The 24226-nt window shown below is 35.2% G+C and overlaps 1 protein-coding gene across 1 annotated transcript in view; it reads right to left on the reverse strand.

Annotated features, from left to right (window-relative positions):
* Nucleotides 1-14018: 14018 nt before the first annotated feature.
* The window catches only part of RTKN2 (rhotekin 2), a 91354-nt gene continuing 81146 nt past the window's right edge, over nucleotides 14019-24226 (reverse strand). The window contains 4 exon segments of the mRNA XM_036895093.2: nucleotides 14019-17809; nucleotides 17811-18198; nucleotides 19480-19587; nucleotides 23635-23800. Coding sequence (XP_036750988.2) covers nucleotides 17665-17809; nucleotides 17811-18198; nucleotides 19480-19587; nucleotides 23635-23800 — 807 coding nt within the window. The 3' untranslated portion in view covers nucleotides 14019-17664.

Below are 24226 nucleotides of genomic sequence, written 5' to 3' on the forward strand. Positions count from 1 at the left end.
TTTAGACAGGTTATGTCACTTAATCAAGTCTCAACTTCCTCATCTATACAGTGGAAATAATGATGGTATCTACCTCACTGGGTTGTTGTAAGGACTGTATGGGCCATTGTATGCTGTCTATAGTAAGTGTTCAATAAGTGGGAGTTACATGCTGTTTTAGATATATTTAAGGAACTCTCTTTAATATACTATGTAGAACGAAAAATGCAAGGAACAAAATAGAATGAGTCTTATGGCCCTGCTTGTACCTAGACATTTTCTAGATCACTACCAGAAAAACTGTTAGAAATAAAAACAGCTCACTTTTTATCATACCGCTTTCTGTTAAACATTTTACCATGTATCTTTGTGACTTTTATACTTAGAAAACAAACTTCATCTTAAGAGATTTTTAGTTTATTAAAATATTGATCTAATATGTCAGATAAGAAGTTTGAAGACAATGTCTGTGAAACTGATTTTCTGGAGACGCAGGCTGAACATGTTGTGTGAGCTGGCCAGCCAGGGAAGTCGGCCCTGAAGGCAGTGTCATGGCCACTAATTTCCCTTCTCACTGCTTTAGTTAAGGTCCACATCACAGTCTTCCAAACATTAGAAATACGGCTCCACTAGTTATGCTCTTTATTGTGTTCTCTTTCATTTATTTGTTCACTCAACAGATGTTTACTGAGCTTCTATCTTGTTCCAAGCACTACTGTAGGCATTGAAGATACAGCAGTCAAAAAGCCAATAAAAATCTGTTTTCATGGAGCTTACATTCTAGTAGGGGAATGTTTTGCATATTTATTGCTGCTTAATAAACTACCCCAAAATATAACATATTCAAATAACAATTTTTTATTTCCTCACAATTCTGAGTCACAAATTTAGACAGCTCTGTTCTATATAGTTTCAACTGGGTCATTCACTAGACTCCATTAAGCTGATGGCTATGATGGGCTAGCAAGTTCAAGAAGGCTTTACTCACATGTCTGGGGCCTTGGTACTCATTCACATGTGGCCTTTTTCCACTTGGCTATTTTGGGGTTTCTTACAGGCTGGTGGTCTCAGAGTTGGCTACTGGCTCCCAAGAGGAAACATTCCACACATCGAAGGCAGAAGCCCAAATTAATGAGGGGAAACAGACTCCATTTCCTGATAGAGGAGTGGCAATGTTACATTAGAAAAAAGCATGTGGGATGGAAGCTAATGTGTTATCTTTAGAAACAATCTATCTCAGAGAGATAGATAAATAAAAAGACAAGTAAAAATGAATTTTAAGGAGAAAACTAAAACTTGTTTAAGTATGAGTTTGGGAATAGAGTTGCAATTGTAAATAGGGTGGCTAGAGAAGAACTCATTGAGAAAGTTACATTTGAATTAAGACTTGAAGTGAGGATAACTGGGGCAAGAACATTCCAAACACAGCCAGAGCAAAGGCCCTGAGGCAGGAACCTGTCTTCCACATTCAAGACAGCAAAAAGACTAGTACGTCAGACACAAAGAGAGTGAGGGGTCTCAAAAATAGTGTGAGATAAAGTGAGAGAGATAAGGGGTCAACAGATCATGTAGAGTCCTTACGTCACTGTAAGAACTTTGGCTTTTACTCTGAATTAAGTGGGGAGCCTTTGAATGTGTTTTTGAGTGTGGAAGAGATTCCATCTGACTTGTGTTTTCACAGGATCCCTCTGTCCGCTATACTGAGCACAGATAGTCGGAAGCTAAACAGAAGTAGGGAGATCAGTTAAAGACTATCGCAATAATTCAGGCAAGAGATGATGGTGGCTTGAATTAGGGTGGAAGCAAGGGAGATGCTGATAAGTGTTTGGACTCTGGATATACTTTGAATATATATCCACCAAGATTTGCTAATGAATTGGACATACAGTGGGGAAGAAAGAAGCCAGAAATGATTTTAAAGTTTTTCACTTGAGCAACTGGAAGGATGGAGCTGGTATTTACCAGATGAAGAAAGCCAAGATCAGGATTGGGAGAGAACAGTTCATGCTAAGTTTGGAATGACTGTGTTAGACTTCCAAGTGCAGCCATTTAATAAGAAGTGGAGCACATAATTGCATGTGTATGTGTGTATACATATATCCAAGCACACACTTTTAAATACAGAAAAATTTTGGAAATACACATGAAAATTCTTAACAGTGGTTACATTTGGGTAATGGAAATCTTTGAAGGTGGCACTGGGATGTGAGAGGAGGGAGTAGGACATATCTATTGTTTTAATATACTTCTGTTCCATGTATTTCATATATATATATACACACACACACACACACACAGACATATACACACATAAATATGTATTACGTTATACCTATATATACTTATATATAGGTATAATGTATTACCATGTCCTATATTACTTTTAGGACTAAAAAATTAAATAAAATTTGTGTGGTTGATAAAATGAATCAAGTCACCGCCCACATGGGACCAGAGTATTGACAATGTTGTTTCAAACTGTGATACTGATTTCTATGACTGGGAAGTAACTGCTAATTCTTACCCTCACTTCCTCTGTAGGTTTCTGTGAAATTTGGTGTGTAAACAGCTTTTCTAATTCATCTGCCTCATCTTGAAAACAGTACCAAGAGTTCTCAGTTCTTACCTACCTCACAGGAAATTTGAGGTTGGATGAGATAAGATGTTCAAATACTTTGAGTTCCCACAAAGACAGGTGCTCATGTAGGCAGGATATTATGAGTCTTGGAATATTAAAAGACATAGTAAAAAGAAGCTACTTCTGTCTTTTGATCACATAGGCATTTTGATATTCTTGAACTATTACTCTTCACTTAGTCTGCTGTAGAATTGAGTGTTTCTCCCCAAACAGTACTCATTTTACCACTTCTGTTCATGCCTTCTGTCAAATAAGATTTCCTCAGCCTTTGATTTTTATCAAGATTTACTTGACTTTATTCTTCAAAGCATTTAATTCAAAGTTCAGTCAATCAGTGGGTGGATTAGTTAAGTAACTGAAATACCAGTGTTGAATGCCATAATAGTTTGCTGTATTCTTTCTCTTCACAGGAGATATACTTACCAAAGTCATATACTAATGAACAATGAAGTGTCTGTCTAAATAGCAGACATTTTTATGGTAAATGCTGAATGGAAAATAATAAACAACAACAGCTCTATAAAACTTCATAAAATGACTCTTGAGTATTCTTCTAAGGCCATTATTATTTGCAGGTACTCTATTAGGTCCTAAGAAAGAAGAAAGCTCATGTCTTTTCCCTCATGAAGCTTGTATTTTGCCAGAGAAATGCCACATTGTATTTGAAAATGTGCATAACTGTTCTAATGAATTATTGAGATGCTATGTGACAAGGAATTTGGAGGTTACTGGCAGTGTCTATATCAGGACGTTATGTAATTGATTACTATTACTTTGAAAAAAATCACCTTCAGTCCCACGGGGTGAAGAGACAACCATAAAGTCACTACCAACCAGAATCACAAAGGGCAGTCAGTGGAAAAGGTTGCAAGTTTCAGGAAAGAAAAGCCCTCTCGGTATTTAAGAAGGCCTTTCTTAGAACTAGATCTTATGAGAAGTCAGCCTGAACGTTCTAAAAACAGCCTAAATTAAAAAAAAAAACACCCACCCAAATAAAAATTATGTCAAGTGGGTTGATTCACCCATCAATATTATGGGTTGCAGGGAGTGGCTTCTGCCTCTGGAAGGAGGTTGAGGTAGATTGCCTTTGAGGTTCCTTCCTAACCTAAGGAACTTAAAATAAGTACAGCAATGTGCAGTTATATTTTCTCTAGAGAAAGATTTCTCAACAACCAAATACACCCAAGATGCTAATATTCTGTTTGTATTTCATAATTATTTAACAATGATCTCAAACCAGAGATGAGTAAAGAAAACAAACAAGCCTTGCTAATTACTGAAGAGAGAATAAAAGTATAGCTTTTGCCAGACATCCTTCTGCCTGAAGCTCATTAGGAATCTTACCATTCACTGGCCAAATGCCTGTCAGACTGAATAGGCAAACCACTGATTGGTCAATGGTCAGCGTAGAGCCCCCACCCCATCACCATCCCCAACTCCTTGCTAAAATCTTTCTTATTGCTTTGGCCTCCCTGTTCTAATTAATTTGCCACCCACATTTCTGATTTCAGAACCAACTTCAAATGACTTCGGTTTTGTTTTATGATAATTTAACTTGTCACTCCTCACTTTTATCATAAATAAAACCTTCACATTTTTTATTCCAGCATCTCTAAGTTGACTGGCACTTAGGCACAGTCCTAAGCTAATAAGCACTTGATTGCATCAGTTCCTCAGGCTCTGATTAAAAAAATGCTTCTGGCGAAGGCATTGTCTCACTTTCAAATTGTGGTAAGACATCAAAGGACTCTGGAGCTCTCGGTTTAGTTCCTTTAGGAAGAGCTCAGGTTAACCTAACATCAGAATTCATGGTAATTACATGCGACCACTGCTTTCTCATCTTGTAGCCACCCTAAACTGAAGTGTCTCCTAAATAGAACCTCAGATGTTTCTGGTACTCACAATAACTTCGGGGGTTGGACAATAATAATTGCCTTAGTAGCTAACATTTATCGGACACTTACTTTTTTCTTGGAACTTTACAGATACCTTATGTACAGTTTCTCATTGAATTCCTGCAATAACCTCTGAAGGTGGCCCTATTTTTATCATTTACAGGGTCTGGGACTTAACAGAGTTAGACTGGCCTCAGGCCAGTCAGTGAAGGTAGCACTGCTGGGACCCAGTCCAGGTGGTGCTTTCAGCACTGCCACAGATGGAGGCTAAGATGAGACTAACCCTGGGAGGGAACTGGCCCGTCACCTTTGCCTTTCTCTGCTCCGTGCCAGACGCCCCTCCTAGGGGATCTCACTCTCACCTATTCTTTTTTTTAATCTTTCCTTTAGTTTTTTATTTCTTTTATTGACATATAGTTGATACAAAATATTATATTGGTTTCAGGTGTACAACATATTGATTTAACAGTTACCTGCATTATTAAGTGCTCACTCCAGGAAGTGTAGTTACTATCTGTCAACTGCATTAGCAATTTTTTGGATACAGTCTCTCCAGGCAAGGGAAACAAATGCAAAAATAAACAAGTGGGGCTATATCAAAATAAAAGGCTTCTAGCCAGCAAAGAACACCATCAACAAAATGAAAAGGCAATCTACTGTACCGGAGAATATATTTGCAAATGATATCTGATAAGAGGCTAATATCCAAAATACATAAAGAACTCATACAACTCCACACCAAAAAAACAAACAATCCAATTAAAAAATGTACAGAGGATCTGAATAGACATTTTACCAAAGATGACATACAGATGGCCAACAGGCACATGAAAAGATGCTCAGCATCACTAATCGTCAGGGAATGCAAATCAAAACCCCAATGAGATATCACCTCACACCAGTCAGAGTGGCCACCATCCAAATGACAAGAAGTAACAAGTGTTGGAGAGGATGTGGGGAAAGGAAGCCCTCATCTATTCTTAACATATAACTGTGTATTTTGTACTTGCTTTACACTAGGGAAATAATCTATAATTTAGCTAAAGTTTCTGCTTAATGCATTTCGCATAATGGGAAGTTCCAAAAAAAGTTCCTTTCTACATATTTATGTAAAGTTTTGGTAAAGAAGGATGAGTTAAGTGAGAAACAGGAAACAATTACTAGAAACAGGATTGGTGAGAGAACCTTCTCTTGGTTTGAAGGAGACAAATACAGAGACCATGCACCACGGAGGAAGACAGAGAACAGTGAATACCTTGGCATTATTCTGTTACTTAACTGGAATGGGTGCTGGCACAACAGGGAATGTGGCTATTAGCCATGTGAGAGGAGATGTATGGAGATATGTTCACTTCTTGATTCATGGTCTCAGGAATCAGCTGAGGGTTAATTAGTGGGGAATTAAGGCTTTGGGAGACTCTAGGCACCGAAGAGTTCCTCCCACCCTATATAATTGGAAAAGAATACAATACCAACCCATAAAATATAAATCTTACACGTGTTCTGGAATTAACATTTTTTTCTTATTGAAAAATCAGGGTTTTCTCTTTCTAATGTGTGTTTTATTGGATTGAGCTTTGCTTAGTTTTGTCAACTAAGTTATCGAGTACTGAGCAGTCAAAATACAAGGTTCTAAAAGGCCAATTAATTGTGAAAAGGAAAAACAGTAGTTAGTCTAAAATTCTCCAAATTCTAAACTGCATGTCCAGCAGCACTTCATGCACCCTCAAGCAAGGCATTAGACCAACTGTCGTCAAGCTGCTCTGGGAAACCTGAAGGTCCTGCAGAGAAGCTTCTGAGACTCTGGAGTGGGATGGGAGAGGAAGCGGGATAGAAGGCCACATGCTCCTCCCTCCTTTCCCACTTAAGTAGTTCCACTTTGATCTGTGTATCAAAAGGCCTACCTAAGATTTTGTTTGGAAATGGGAGTTCTGCAGCTGAAACCAAACAAAAGCAGAGCATTGTACAACTGCTATTTCAGTGCTGGTGACCGGTCAGAAAAATGGTTCCTCTGATGCTGAAACTAACCCCCATGAGTCAATCCAGCTATGCTCTCATCTCCGTGAGGACAGAAACCGGCCTCGCCCTCGCCTGCCTCTGCCCAGGCAGCTGGCGCGGTCCTGTACATGACGCGGACTAGCAAAGTGTTGTCTGAATACATGCCGTTGTTTTTTTCCCTAATATTATATTCAGGGTACAGCTTATCACTTGCTTGCAGGAAGTTCATGGAAGAAAATTAACACACTTTTTTCACTGGTGTTGATAAAACTTGTGGTACATTTAGTCCCACACTTTATGGGTCCCCCACTTATTAATAGTTCTCTAATTGTATATTTTAATAATTGATTTGGACTAAAATCAATCTAAAGTGGAGTCATATCTCCAAATTTTTAGTGAATTTAATTTCTTGGGATGCTTTGCTGCATGATATAGCAAAGGTGTTGGAAGTGTACTACGCACAGTGTTCTAATATCCCAGAGAAACTCTACGTGACTGACATGGGGGTGATGGCAGCTTTGCTCTCATAAATGACTATTTAAAAGGCACTTTTGGTATCACGAATTACAAAAAAAAAACACCCCAAAACAAAAGAAAATGTACCATTGAATTTCCCACAGAGGAAAGCAGAAATCATGGACTCCAAAGCCCTTGGTATAGACTCAGGGAAATGAGGTTTGCCCTGGGCCCCTCAGTACTTCCTCCCTTCAATCTGTTCACCTCTGTGTCATTTTTCACAATGCTTCAGGCCACTCCTTCCCTCCTGAAAAGAGAATTTGATAAACGCACTCATGCTAAGATGTCACAGGTGGAGGCAATTTAATGTGTCACCCTCTCCTCATGAAAAAGGCTGGCAGGTAAGAAAAATCAAGTCAATGGTGTCATATTAGAGACCTAGATACATGTGAGATTTTTCTCTTCTTTAAGAAAATTTTTATAAGGCCAGGGTAGGCTTGATCCTCTCAGCATCTTTATATCAACAAAGCGTGATGAAAAAAATTGCCCCTACCCTCCATGAACTTAACATGTGGTGGTGCATTCACAGATAACTTTTTTTCTTCGAGACAATTTGATGATAAGCATGCTCCCCAATACTAATTGTAGCTGCTTCTGCCCTTACTACTCTGACAGAGAGTAAGTCAAGATATGATCTGGGTGTACTGAGCTACCATGCTAAAGGCAAACACTTTAACCTGCCTTCCATGGCCTCCAAGGCCTTCCATGGTCTGACCACCTGCCTAGCCAACATTATTCCTTGCTAATCCCCAACCATCTGCAAATAAGCCATTTCAAGCCCTCGGCATACCCTACATTTTCATGTTTTTAAAAATTTCCTATTGCTATGGAAACAAACTGCCCCCAAAATTACTGGTTAAAACAATAATCACTTTTATTTTATTGTAAGTTTCTGTGGGTCAAGAATTTGGGAGGCGCTTAGCTAGGTGTTTCCAGCTTGGAATTTCTCTTGGAGGCTGCAGTCATGCCTGGGCTTAAGGACCTGCCTCCAAGGCGGCTCACTCAAAAAAGTCAGTGTTAGTCGTGCGGCAGGGGGAGGTTCCTCTCCATATGGATCTCTTTCAGGCTGTTTGAGTTTCAGTTTAGTCGCTGGCTTCCCTCAAAGTGAGTGATCCAAGAAAGAGCACTTAGGTGTGAGCTATCTTTTTTATGACCTAGCCTCATCAGTCATACAGCATCACTTCTACTATATTCTCTTCAGTAGAAGTGAATCACTAAGTTCATATTCAAGGGGAGGGGAATTAGACTCCACCCTTGAAGAAAAAGGCCAAAGAATTTGTGGACATATTTTAAGCCACCATAATGCTCTTGCCCAATTGTTCTTTGTTCCCTCTGCTTAGAATGTCCTTTCGCATAGCCCAATCCTACATGACTTTATATTTAGCAGTATCCCTGGTCTCTTTCCACTGGATATGAGCAGCACAATGAACCCCCAGTCATGGCAATCAAAGATGTCTCTAGGTGTTGTCAGAAGTTCCATGGTGGACACTAATCACCCCTGGTTTAGAACCACAGTGTTCTAGCTGTTAAGGTCTGTGATTCATTTTGTAACCCCAAGAGTAAACAGTTTTAGTGTGTTTATGTCACTGCCCTAAAAGACTATTCTAAAAAGGTTGGAGAAGAATATGACTATTCTTTCAGTCTTTATGCTGCTGAAAACCCTGACTTGTCCTATACAACCTTTTCTAGGTTTCCTTCACTCCTCTGGGTGATTCCAAAAAGCCTTTCAATAAATTCCCCCACTTTTGTGTGTTTTTTTTTGCTTGAGTTATCTCCTGTTGCTTTCTACAGAAAGAAACATAGCTAACGGAAATCATGCATACTTCAAAGCCTGGCTCAAATACAACTCCTTCCTGTTCGCCCAGATGTCCTTGGATGGAATTTGTCTTTTTCTCCCCTTCTGATTTCTATTAGAATGTTTTCCACAGCCTGGTAGTAGAGACAGGTTTACATATACCCAAACCTTCCCTCCTAGATGCCTTCCGGGGCCAGACATCTTGCCCAGAATAGTATAGGCTTGATCTAATTTTGAATGAAATGGATTTTCATTTGGGCTTTAATACAAAGGGATATGGGATATACCAGGTGACCACATCCTTAGGGAAGTAGAGTTTCGAGGCTAGCCTGGCAAAGCTTGCTCTCAATGCTTTTTTGCTATTTCACATTTATTACAAGTTGTTAGTAAAATGAGGAGGTTGAGTTACTCACTCTGGATCATGACTGATTAGGTTCAAATCCTGTCCCACTCACCATAAGAACTTGGATAAGTTACTTAATTGTTCATCTGTACAATGGTGATTGTTACAATACTACCTTATTAAAGGGGTTAAAACATACAACAGATTAACTTGGAGCTGCTCTAGCTGAATCAGGAGAGGGAGAGCCAGAGGCTTGCTCACTTGGCATTGCCCCCACCAGCTGTCACCTCTGAGGGAATCAGTGCAGCAGCTGAGGGCTCTCCAGATGAGTTTGAGACAAGCACTGACAGCCCTTCCAGTGGTTTCACTGATAAGGAAGTTAAACAGGTGAATAAAAAGCTTGCCCATGGCAACATGGCTAGTTAATGGCAAACAAGGAATAGGATCCAGTTTCCCCAAATCACAGATTGAGTGCTCTTTCCACTGACTCCAACAACTCTAGTCCTGATGTCAACTATTTCTACTTGGTTAATTCGTTTTCTTTTCTTGAACTGGCATTATTGTTTCCTGCCTTACCAATAGGCTCTCTGCCCTATACAGTCCATTCCTTTCTACAACTTCTTGACTACTTATCGCCCTTAAATTTGAAAGCTGTAAAATAAACTCCTCCAGGAACTTTTCAGATAAACTAACTTCTATTTTACTTTTTTCTCTTAGTTTAAAAAATCTTCCTCTTATGGCTTGTTCTCACATCATACCAAATTATTCATAATACATAGTTTTGCACTGCTTCACTCATTATTTTAATGGTAAAGATACAAGGCCTTTTATATGAACAGACAATTCTCCAAAGAAAAAATTCAGATGGCCAACAGGTACATGAAAAGATGCTCTACATCACTAAAATATCAGGGGAATGCAAATTAAAACCACAATGAGATATCACCTCACACCAGTTAGGATGGCCAACATAGAAAAGACTATGAACAAAAAATGCTGGTGAGGATGTGGAGAAAGGGGAGCCCTCCTGCACTGCTGGTGGGAATGTAAATTAGTTCAACCACTGTGGAAAGCAATATGGAGGTTCCTCAAAAAACTAAAAATAGAAATACCATTTGACTCGGGAATTCCACTCCCAGGAATCTACCCAAAGAAAGCAAGATCTCAGATTCAAAAAGACATATGCACTCCTATGTTTACTGCAGCACTATTTACAACAGCCAAAAAATGGAAGCAACCTAACTGCCCATCAGTAGATGAATGGATAAAGAAGAGGTGGTACATATACACCATGGAATATTATTCAGCCATAAGAAGAAAAACAAATCCTATCATTTATTTGTAACAACATGGATGGAGCTAGAGAGTATTATGCTCAGTGAAATAAGTCAGGCCAGAGGAAGACAAAGACAAATGATTTCTCTCATTTGCGGAGTATAACAACAAAGCAAAACTGAAGGAACAAAATAGCAGCAGCCTCAGTCTCCAAGAAGGAACTAGCAGTTACCAAAGGGGAGGGTTGAGAGGGTGGGTGGGGATGGAGGGAAAAGGGGATTGAGGGGTATTATGGTAAGTTCACATGGCATGTGTGGGGAATCATGCGGGAGACAGTGTAGCACAGACCAGACAAGTAGTGACTCTATAGCATCTTACTACACTTATGGACAGTGACTACAAGGGGGTATGGGGGGAATGCAATAATATGGGTGAATGTAGTAACCACATTGTTTTTCTTGTGAAACCTTCGTATGAGTATATATCAATGATACCTTAATAATAATAAAAAAAAGATACAAGGCCTTTTGCATTTAGTGAAAATTTGCTTTGTAAAAGTTCTCATACCCATCACTGATCTCTCAGAGCACTTAAAATTAGGTGCTTACCTGTGCTATACTAGTTTTTATATTGTATTATTTAATCTTTTTAACTAATTTCTTAAGTTTACTAATGACAGTAGGGATTGTTTACAATGTCTGTATAGATGTATTTATGTTAGATATATGGGAGACAAGTTCAAGCAGTAATTTTTCTCTGTATTCTCTAATATGGTTGATTCCACCAGCTAGAATGTGAACATTTCAAGACTAAGCATTCTCTTTAATCTTATAAACCCCAATAGTGCCTACTATAGAGTACTATCCTATAAGATAGGTACTATTTTTATTTTAAAGTTTAAAAATAAAACAACCTGAAACTTAGATGAAGTTAAAAAAAAGAAAAAAACCAGCCTCAAATCATTCAGCTAGGTAATGTCAGGGCTAGAACTTAATCCAGGTCTAATTTCAGAATTCATACTCTTAACTACCATGCAGTATGTACCAGGGCAAGTCTTCTCCATTTATTGAGTGGGGTTAATAGGAGGGCTTTGGCAAGGATTAAATGAGTTAATTCATGAACTTAGCACAATACCTTACGTATAATAAATACCCAATAATCTTCCCTCATTATCATGACACTATGACAGGGTTATAAGGCCAACTAAGACATGCTCCCTGTCCTTGAAAAGTTTTTCTAACTTGTGGTAGGCAGAATTCTAAAATGGCACCCCAAGATTTCCTGCCCTATGAATAAATACCCATGATTGTATTATATGCAACAGGGATTTTTTTCCAGATGTAATTAAGGCTACTAATCAGTGGGCTTTCAATTAATTGAAAGGGAAATTATCCTAGTGTGCTACATCTAAATACGTGAGCCCTTAAAAAACAGTTTTCTACAGCTGGTAATGGATGGAAAAGTCAGATTTGAATGAGACAGATTCAAATCCTCCACATATCAGATAAGATGTGCCAGATTTAATGAACTGTTGCTGGCTCTGAAGACTGATGGGGGTCACATACAAGGGCTGGAGAGCAGTCTCTAAGAGTTGACAGTGACCCTGGCCAATACACAAGCATAAGGAGCTGAATTCTGCCAACCTGAATAAGCCTGGAAGCAGACTTTTCCCAGATCCTCCAAATTAGAGCCCAGCCTGGAAGACACTGTGATATTAACCTTGTGGAATCCTAAGCAAAGAATGCACTGGAGCCCATCCAGATTTCTGATCTAAAGAAATGTGAGATAATGAATGTGTAGTCTTTTAAGTTGGTAAGTTTATGGTAATTTGTTATGTGGGGGCAAATTCAAAAAACAATTACATAGGGAAATATAAAAATATGAACAAGGGATTAGACTAGAAATAGAGGATATATAAGGGACAAGGAAAGAGTGTAACTCTACGTAGGTGGAGAAGTTGAAGAGAGCATGAGTCTTGGTGAATTTAGAGGTGATACTGTTTTGAAGAAGGAATAAAGTTTTCTGATGGTCGGTTGAGGGAAGCCTACATGAAGAGGGAGGAAAGACATTCCAGGCAAAGAGAATAGCACAAGAAAATGATGAACCATCAGAAACTGCACAGATTGTCGATGTACTGTCCAAAAGAGGAGAGCAGCCAGAGGAAAGTGCTTAGTAGCCGGGGGACAGAGAGGAGCTGGGCTGTGATGCCTTCTGTAAGCTGTGGAGAGGGGAATGGACTTGCATTCTGCTAGCCCTGGCAGCACATTGTAAAAGAATCTTTTAAGACTAATTGAAAATATCTGGATTGAAGACTTAATAGAACATATGCATGAATGCATATGTATATGTATGTATGTGCATCAATAATTTTATACTTTGTATGTATAAAGCATGTATGTTTTAATGCTTGAGGTAAATGGATGGATAACTCTTCTTAATACTTTCTCCCCTTTAACATAAAATTAAAATTGCTACAAGTTAAAATATATGTTTTTAAGGTGGCTAAATTCAACAAAAATGTATCCAGTCACAGAAAAGAAATGTTTTCTTTTGAGTAAACAAACATAAAAAATAACAATATGACATAGAAAAGTATCCATTTCCAAGATTTTATTTCTAAATCTGTAAAGTAGCCAGAAATACTTAACATTTCTTTTTAGAAAAGAAACAATCTATTTTCATATTATGAAACATGTTTATGACACAGCATAATTATGTATATACAAGATTTTTTCAATTCTCCTTTAGTAGTTACATTAAGAAATTATCATATCTCTCAAGGCAAGCTGCTGCAATTTAAAACATAATTCTCAGTTAAGATTGGGAACAGTTTTGCCTAGCTCTGCAATTATCAAACATGCCAGGATTGGTATTTTTTCCTATATTCAGATAAATTAAAATGTTTGTTAATATTTCCATAATAGTTTAATTTTTGTTAATTGAAACTTAAGGTACTTTGCTTATCAGCACATTGATTAGTAGGCCTCTCTCCTCAGAAGAAGGGTAGTTTTTTTCTAAAAAGAAATGTTAAATATTTCTGGCCACTTTACAGATTTAGAAATAAAATGTTGAAATAATAAAACCGAGCCAGGATTGCACACTTCTCTCACCCTCCCCTGAGGTGCTCCATGGCAATCACTGAAGGAAATGCATTAAAAGAAGGAATCTCCTTGTGGCTAACAGCAACTGAGTATCCTAGGTCCCTAATTTATTTTCAAGAATGACTTACACTCTTAGGGAAAATCTGTATCACTAACCTAAAACTAAGGTAACATATGTGGACTTTTAAGAGTACACTGTAAGGGTTCTATACAAACATTTTCATAAATGTTAGTTATACCAAAGCTATTAAATGTAGTCTTATAATAATTAGCACCAGCTATTATGGAGTATGTCTCTGATTAAACTGATTTCACAAGACTTTACTTCCATCAGTCTAGCCCACAGGGGATACCTTAAGAAAACAGCTAGAAAATTTCTACATGAATCAGTCCTTTTAATGTATAGAAGTTTTAAGCAAATGACCTTGACTTTCGTACCAATCTTTGGTACTTTAAAAAATAGACATCTATATAATACTTTTTAATCCAGAAGCTTGACCCATATTTAATTAAAAGATAAAAGTTACAAACAATGCCAATTATACAAGCATGTTATAAAAAAATAACACACCCTACGATCTTTTCAAATGCAATCTTGTCTTTAAAAAATCAAAGATAACATTTTTTCTAGTGTTAACTAAGAATATGCATGATCCATAACAAACCCGTTATGTAACTATTATTAGCAATAAAGCAGTAACATATAACATGCAAACATTTAAAACAGTAATGTCTTTGAAACATTAAATGCAAAAAGTCAACTCCATATTATAGTTTAATAATAGGAACAATGAAGAAAACTACTAGAATGCAAATGGTTATCAGTCAAAGTTTAATTAATGTTCAATAATCCACTCTTTTAAAAGACAATGAGTTTTGATAAATTCTGACCACAGGGACAGATATTTTTCATGCCAAAGCACTTCTCTTGTTCATAGTACAACAGTCTATCTATCTAGTACGGTTGTTCCTTATTCATGGTAACACAGGTGATTACATTCAAATGGCATTTAACATAAATAGCATCAAAATGCCCTATAATTTCATTTTGGACTGAATTAATTAACTTCTCAGTAGGAGGCTGAGATGCTGAACATGAGCCTAAGGAAACACTTAACTGCTTTACCTACCTTACATGAATTGTCTCTAAATCAAGGAAGCTTCCATTTTTAATAAATAGTACCAGGTAAAATGCATTTAGTAGGATCCTAAAGGGTAAAGATAAGGCATTTATAATAAATGGATTTAGTTTTCCACACACATGCACATCCATTTAAAAGAAGTCAGGGGGCAATGCAGACAGTTAAGAAAGATTTAATAAACTCTCCAACAGTTGGCATGCCTGATATTTTGAAAGACTGTTTTCCTTAGGGGGTGTGCATTTTTAATAACAAAATGCCTTTGTCCTTGTAAGATGTTTAAATAAAAAACTCACCACTAGGTAACAACTAAAGATAATTTACTATTCTTAATGCTATTGTAATTTATATCCCAGAGCTTGAAATGTAAATGTAATTTCTAAGACATTATCTTCAGGTCATCAGAATTACATCATAAAATATATATTCTTTCTATTATGTTTCTCCAATTATAATATTATTATCAAATCTGACAGCTCTTTGTTTCAAGTTTATAGTCTTCATATATCAAGAAACAAAAAGACAAACAAGGAATGTGAAAAGCCAGCTCATAAAAACCTGAAACGTCTTTTATTACATAGCATATTTTTCTCTGTCATAAATTTCTGGCTTATGAAATAAGAAAACAAATACTTTTTTTTCACAAACTCTTTGACAAAGTGTTTAACTTCGCATTTTCAGCTTTTTTTTAACTGTGAAAGGAAGGAAGGAAGGAGAAAGGAAAGAAGGGAGGGAAGGAGGGAAGAAGGAAACCCCAACTTTGTGTTATATCTTTTAGGAGGAAAGCACGACGTCAGGGAAGTGCAGCTGAAGACTTTAGCCTGATTTCAAAGGCTGTGTGACATACAGCGAGATGGGCCCTCCTGAGACATCCTGAATAATTTTGGGAGGAGAAGGAGGTCCTTGGTCAGGCTTCACATAAAATGGTTTTAGGAAAAAGGGCTTCAGCCTTGTTTCAAAGTTCCCCACCAAGGGCACAATTGCTAGGTAATTTCAGTTTGCATAAATTCTTTTTCCTGTACAAATTAAATCTTTATTTAGATAATACACATGAGCAAAAATGATAATATAATTTGGAAGTTTTAACACTGGTTTGTTATAAGGAAGGTTCCAATAACAACAAAAAAATATGTTTAGATGCTGGTTTCAAAAACAATTTCGCCTGCAGCATCCTCTAGCTCAATAATTTAGTGGCAAGGACAGTCATGATGCCAAAAACTGAGGTTTCAAAAATAAACAAAAATTCAAATACTATCAAAACTTTAGATTTTTAATACATCATTTACTAAATTGGCAATCACAACAGAAATTTACAAGAACTTTCACATTAGAAAAAAACAAATTAATCCTACCTTTTTAGGTTTTCATATATGTGATTGCCTCTATATGATATCAGGCAAGCATGTAGGACTTCCTTCTTATCAAATACTATGTCTATCCTGGTGTCTCCAGTCACAAGAGACCTTTTGTATCACTACTCCCTTGAGTTCTAATTCCTACTAGGAGTCCTGTGCAAACACAAAAGAAACCTGGTAGTTGCATCATTCTATATAAATGAAAAGAGGCTGCTACCTAAAAATGATGAAAGGCTCCATTTAAATTAACGTTGTAGTTTATCAAGTGTTTGTTTTACTTTATGATAATGTAGTTCTGATCCAAATAGAGTTCTTATGAGCTTTAGAAAGATCTCTAGAGGTTATACACAGGGCAGTAATCTAATTATTGTATTTGTATTGCTTGCAATGACATTTAAGATTCAGCGTGATATGAGATTTTTAGTGCTGTTGCTGACACCTTATGGAAAACTGTTTTATTTGGAAATTCTGATTAGATTTTTAAAACTGTTCAGCTCTTGTTTATAAGAAGTATTATTATAAAAAATGGATTTCTTATTCCTTTAAGGTATTCATCCTCTTACTATTTAGTCCCCACTTGATTTAATAATCCTGCTTGGGTCACTATGATTAGTTGCTATGGAAATTACCTCCTATGGAAATGATTCCAATGTTATTGTTAGAAGAATATGGCTTTTAATGAATAATATCAATAGCAGACATCAACCCTTACTAGAAAAAGGAAATCTAATTAAACTTTTTTAAAAGGATTAATTCTGAAAATTATCATCATGGCCAACTTTTCTGATATTTTTGATTCAGCCACCGGCTTTTTAAATAAGTATTAAATGAATTTTAAGGTGTTAATCAGCTACTCACTTACCAAAATTTCAATGTCACAATGGAAATTAGCACCATGCACAGAAAAGTGGAAGTAAAAACATTTCTTCTATCTTTTCTCTAAACTAATAAATGTTATGCTTCACTTATGAGAGTTAATTTCAATAGGATTTCAAGGCTCATCAAGGAAACAACTCTGAATAGCACATTTCAAAATCTCTTTAAAGATGAAGAATTTAATATTCTAGAATTTATCCCAGGAATATGAAAGGTCAGTGAGTTAACTAGTGAGCTAAACAATAGATGAGAGCCAGTGAACCATTAGATGAGAATTCCAGAATGCTAAGAAGAAATTTTCTTGGGTGGATTCTATAATTTGTGGTTTGAATAAAACTTTTGAAACATTCCATTAGTATTAAAATTTTCACAATGAGAACATGACTCATATTTAACACATTTTAAATTACTAGACAGTCTCTACCCAAAGAAAGTTTAATGCTTTCTTCAGCCTAGTGCTTGTTCATTGCCTGGTACTAATTTAGGAATAAATTAACCCTTCCAACCATTAGGATATTGTCTAAAAACTGCCTCTTGAACTCTGCTGGGGAAATTACTCACATTCTGAAAATCAAAAGTAAAAGAGAAATCCATTTCTTCATTATAAAACATTTTAAATACCTAATAGATCATTAATTATTGATGCAAATCATTATATTTACCTACATAATTATATATTACTACATCTGTAGTGCTTTTGAATTAAGCCTCACAGTTATAGATGCTGTTAAATGCTTACCACATTAAGGGTTTTCTATACTTGTGCCTGCAACCATGATCTAGGGTCCAAAATGTCTTTGATAGATTTCTGCCTTGGGGCTGGCACTGGCTTGACTTCAAAACTGGTTTTAGTGTCTGTGTGTTCACCATCAGTTAAACTAGTTTTCCTGGAAGGAAGGTTTTCGAGGAGCATCCACTGGTTTCTGTAAGTGATGCATTAGGGTTGATAATTTGGTGTCCAAATGTGAGGTCTGAGATACACTTGTTTTTTCCCAGTTTTCCTTAACCAACTTATCTGTGTTGCTCTGTGTGCCTAAGCTGAATGGAGTTTTATCAGGAGGAGGAAGGGGAGCTCGTCTCTTTTTCCCTTTCCCCTCATGGAACAGCTTGCTTGGAGGAGGTAATACCTTTTTCTGAACTACCAATTGATGATTACCATCAAAGAGTGTAGCCCAAGGAGGTGGTGAGGATTCTTCATGCTGTCCAATAAGGAACTGTCCATTTGTCTCTTCTATTTTCTTTTGTATTATATCAGTTAAACTTTCAAGTCTTATAGGTGAATCAATGCCTATAATAATTTTAAGAAAGAACACATGGGAGAGAATTCAAAAGCAGTACACACATTACCTAAGTTATTATTTTCCAAACCAATATGCTTTCTATAATGGTCATAAAAACAGAGTAATACAGGCAAGCGTTTGTTTTTTTTTTAACAAGCATTTACTTGTCAAAATAAGCAAACCAATAGCACTGCATGTTCACACACACACACACACACACACACACATACACACACATAAATACACAGAAATACATTCCTAAATAAATGAGTAAAATCCAGATTTCAAAGGACTGGAATTATATCAGGAGGTTTTTCAATTCTATAGATTACATATTTATTAAGTAACTTTTCTTGGATTCAAAATCCATTCTAACTTCTAGGTAAGAGTAGATTCCCTTTTTATAAAAACCTGATGTGTAAACTGGGAAAAATATAACTGGGTAAGTATTCTTTCCTGTATACCAGCAAAGTCTTTGTTAATAGAGAAAAAAAACCCAAAATCAAAACTCTAGTGAAGTGAAGTTCTGATATCATTTTGGTGATAAGGATGCTGGATGAAATGTTCCTTGGGAAAAATAAGAAAACAGAGATAAAAATCTATTAAATGCATCACTGGTATTTTCAAATGTGTAAATCCAAATATATCATTTTTACTCTATCATTTTAAAGTATTGGTAAGTACAGGGACATTGGTGGTAAAACAGACTAGAATTTATCATCGACTTGTGCTTGTTCACAACACTTTTCAATAAGGTAATCCTATAAAGATAAATAAATACTCTTCAGAGTATGGGAAAATGGAATATTAATGAGGTCTAGAAATTAAAAAATTTCCAGAGTATTAAACTTGGCCAATTATTTTGGCCTGAGATGAAAGCTTTCATTTATTAATATTCATTTACCAATGCTACTTTAGCACAAATTAAATAAAATATAGAAAAAAAAAATCACTGAACATGATTACATTTTAGAATCCACAAGTTTACATTTTCAGAATTTCCATCAGCTAGTCAGCTAATATTTACTTTCAGTGCACACTTACTAATTTTGAAGCCTTAATATTTTTGTTTGATCTTAAGCATTCAAACTAAGAAAAATGTGTATTCATTAATTTTGCATTAATTCATCTATTAAATATGAATTCCTTAATCTATAATCATGGTCTTTTTTCATTCATTTTGACTGTGTTCTGAAAATTTTAGCATTTTAATGTCAACAGAATAAGCTGCTTGAGTATGGACAATGCTGTTTTTACCCTGCAGCTTAGAAAAGACAAACCCCACTTACTCATATCATAGTAGACTGAGGTCGCCTCTTTTGTCAAGAACAAAGGTGGTTTCCGTGGTGACATAATCTCAATTTTCATAAGTGCTTCACAACAATGCTTCCATTGGCCTAAGAAAGACAGAAAAAGGCAGGCTAGTTTAAAACATACATATGAAGACATTTTCAATAGATATCAACACATTTTTTGCTTTGAAAAATAACAGAATTTATAAAGCACTGCCTTAAGAAAGCGACAAAAAGCTAACACTATTCATAATTTCATAGCCCAAGTCTGTGCATAAAAGTAATCATTTAAAAAATAAAAGTTCTATGTTCAGATATTAGGCTAAGATCTCAGGCTATTAAGTATTGTACTATTTCATAAATGGTCAGTAAGTAAAATTTCTATTCATGGTAAAAGTTTGTACAAGTCTTTTTCTTTTAAGTGTTAAATAAAAACATCCAGTGTTTAAGACGGTTGAAAGATAAAAATCAAATGAAATAGTTACCTAGGAGGAAGTAGAAAAACATGTAAAGGAGTAGGGGTTCTCAAAACCTGTTTTTACTTTGAAAATTCTAATTAAGAAATGAGAATTGTTTACTTAATAATCTTCTCAAGATGATTATCAAGATGAAAATCATATAGCTCTAGAAAAATGCTGTTTTCACTTAAGTAAAAGGTATGTAAAAGCCTATTACTATAAATACATATCACTCAAAATTCTAACTGGATCTAATTTATTTCAGGAGGGACACTTCAAATAAAGCCATCAGGCACTCAAAATAAAAAAATACTTAAATATGATGTTTCAATTATTAAGTTAAAATTTAAAAGTATAGACAACATAATCTTTCTTTCAATTATGTTTTACTATTTTCATCTTAAACTAAAGTTCAGATTTACTTCTCCTGAGTAGATATAAACAAAATTTAGTTTTTCCATATTTATTGTCCACCTGCATGCTGGATAACAACTGTGCTAGAAACTATGAGTCTATATATTTATGAGTAATTGAAGTTCCCCATTCTTATATTCTATCTTATGTCAGTAGAAAAGTAAATGTAATACACATATGTGACGTCTTAGAATGATTTTTATGATCTGTATTTTTGTTTTATTAATTCTCAATCTCCATATTCAACATTCAACTTATAAGTATTTTCCATGGCTTAAAAATTAAAGATATTTCATGTTTAGTCAAAACATGTATTCATTTTGTTGTTTTAAGTCTAATATACTGCCATGGTAATATGCATAAATTTTAAATCCATCACCTTAAACAGTTAAGAAACATAAAAAACATTTTAGTATGTCTTATTACAATGCTAAGTATAGAATATGATAAAAATTTCAAAATAACCACCACAGCAACTCATAAAAGGAATGAAAACTTGAGTGTAAGGCTACAAAGGTTGGTCTGCAGCATTTAAATCTAGTAGGATCTGAGATCTGATAACTTATTCCTCCCCTCTACTTCCTTTTTAAGATAAATATATAAAAGCCCGCTTTCCTTTCTTGGGGGCAGAAAAAAAAAGGCCTTATCTAATGGAAAAATAATGAAACATTTTAAACTAGCAAACATTTCTCTGTCATATCTTAAGACAAATTATAAAGTGCAGTATTTTCTCTATATTGATAGATGAAAAGTTTTCATTGTTAAACTTGTAGCAGAATACTAATCATGCTGAAAATTGGAATATAAAGTCACATTATCCCAGGTGTTACTGAAGTCAGATGTACAAATGTGGGACGTTCACTGGTCAAGGCTTCACAATGGAAACATTTATTTTACCAGTGAGTAAGTTAGTAGGCACAGATACACATGATATTAATAAGCTCTCATAAAAATAAAGGCCCTATGAAATAGTAAATGGATATGTTTTATTCACATGAAATCTATATGATGTTTCCCACAATAATATTTATTGTTACAATGTTCTCAGTCAGAATGATCTGTTATACTAAGCTACTTATGTAACTCAATGTTTATGTTATAAAATATTTCTCAAAAAATTTACCTTGGACTCATCATTCCTAGCTCTATCCTCTTTGATCATCCAGAACAAGTGTCGCTTCTCTTTTACATACTTGTGAGCTCTCAAATATTAAAAATTAGCTATTACATCCCCCTTGTTTCCCAACCTCCTCTCCTCGGGCTGCTCTTCCACAGACTAAACAGACCTAATTCAATTAATGTTTCTCACAATTTCTAACTATCCCAATTACAATCCTTTTATAGAGTTCTGAAATCAGCTTGTATCCCTGATTTTCTACTCTTCAGTGTAGTTAAATAATTGAAATTTTCTCTAAATATTAAATTACTCTTATTTTATTCTGGCCTAAATACCTATCCTCTACTTTGCCCTACCTATCACATTTCACCTAAGATGACAAGAGGCTCCACTTACACTAGTAAGGTAAAAAATTTAAAGTACAAGTCAATCTTTATTAGGATAAACATTCCATCATTGCTTCATATTTTCCTACACAAGGAATTCTAAAGTGCAAATGTAATAGAATTTATACTTAAAAACTAGATAGACTGGCAGGTTTTATCCCCAAAACTTAAAACACTAAAGAAGTAGCCAGGCCAGAGTTGTCATCACTTTCTTATTACTTTGGCAGTACAAAAATGTCATTAGATTTTTATCCCTCCAACTCCCCACTGTGCATGATAAATTATTGTGTATAAGCTGGAGAATAAAAACATTAGACCATCCAGTAGCAGTTGGTATCCAGACTATAATATTTTAGCATTTTTATCTCCCATTACCCCTTCTTCCTGTTTTATAGACATAAAAATTATAGAATACCAAAATCATTTCTAAAAATAATAGAGTCCTTTATAAGACAGACTCTCTAAATCTAGGCACTTATGAAAGCAGTTAAAATTTTAGCTGTGATCAGCAAATCAAAGGAAGCTGTTGTCTTTTAAGTTATAAACCTAAGATCAACTGAAATTTTAAATAAAGAAACACAGTGAGTGCTGATAAGCATGAAACAAATATTGAAACATCTATTGAGTGTCTAGGGATAACATAAAGAAAACATCCTTAAAGAGTCCAAAAGGGCCATGGAGAGAATCCTGTAGTTCCCTGCAGTAAGGTAGAAACCTCTTTTGGCCTTAATTTTCTCATCTCTAGAGCAAAGGGAAATAATTTTTTCCTCGCTGGGTTGTTATAAGAAATAAATGAAGCCATATGGTATGTGGAAGGTAATCAATAAATTTAATTACCTTTTTTGCCCTCTCCCCAACCATCACTGTAATACTTTACCAGTCAGTGGGTCAGAGTAGGTTTATAAAAATTAATCTGAGGATGGCAAGTATTAACCCTTTTATAGAGTTCCTGAAATCAGCTGTAAGAAGCCTTAAAATCATCTAGGATTATTTCAAGGAGATGCAGAAATTATTTTCTGTTGTTTGAAAATGGCTCTACTTTGTAATTCTCTAGAAAAAGCATCCTAAAGACATAAAAATACTAGTTCAATCTAACAGTATGTTTAGTTTGCTTAGAAATTACTGTTATCAAGAGCCTACATTTTCAATATACAATTCAGTATTTCCCTGTCGATAAAATTCTTCCTTAAATTGAGAATATTAGAACCTCACATATTTTATATACTACAACTCTATTACATTAATATCACACTGTTTTTCCATGTCATTGGACTGTATTATTGAAACTGAAAGATCTTTAAAAAAGATCCCTTTGGATGATGATCAACATAATATTATAACGAATATGGAGTTAATAGGTTACATAAAAATAAGTCTTCTTCTGAACATTTCAATATTTTAGTATCATCACAATCCTACAGAAGGTTTTTACTACTCAAATGGTTTCTTATCCCTTTGATCAAACACACTGCCTTTAGTTAAAACCTAATATTTAAAGGAAATGTGGTCTTATTGTTTTAGGTACCAGGGAAACTTAAAAGTAAGAGGGAGGGATACTAGGAATTCAATGATAGAATATACTATAGTCAGTCAGGCACTATAGGAAAGTTGAGAAAAAAAAAGCATCCATGTATTGATGATATACTACCATTTTATTCAAGAGCATAAAAATTCTTGATATAAACTATAAGATTATAATATTTTAATATTTAGATTGCTATGTGCATCCTTTCATACAACATGAATATACTATTAGAAAATCCAAACATCAGCTTACTAAGATCAAAGAAATGCTGCCAGAAGGCCTCCATCCACTTCTGAAGATCTTCTCTGTTGTCAGCTGTAAAAATATGAGTTACAGCCTGTCCAGCAACAGGGTTGATGACAGAGAAACTAAGGATTCTTTTTTTGGCATCTTTATTCATTGCCCGAATTCTGGTTTCCTAAAAATTAAGACAAAATTGGTGTTTTACAAGAAAATGTTTCTGTAATGATCAAATAAATGTTTTATTGCTTAGCTGCCATATTTATACCAGATGCAATTATAATTTTATTGCTGTTCATTTGAAATTTAAAATATGTAATTTAGAGAACTTTCAATATTCAAACCAAAATCTAGAATGTTTTTTAAAAAATGCTTTATATTAAAAATACTGAGTAATGTTTCAAAGTATGCTACATATAGCACTTATGTTAATTCACAGGAGATTAAAACACAACCTCTGTTTTGATCTCTCAGTCTCAGGGTTTGCTTTCTTTTATATACATCTCACAATTTGCAATTAAACAAGTACAGCATGTCATAAGTGTAATATGAATTATGTTAACTATATTTCTAACAGTAATAAAATAGAAGAATCAGTAAAGTA

Source organism: Manis pentadactyla, chromosome 8 (assembly GCF_030020395.1).
Source record: "Manis pentadactyla isolate mManPen7 chromosome 8, mManPen7.hap1, whole genome shotgun sequence".
In the NCBI taxonomy this organism is placed as follows: domain Eukaryota; kingdom Metazoa; phylum Chordata; class Mammalia; order Pholidota; family Manidae; genus Manis; species Manis pentadactyla.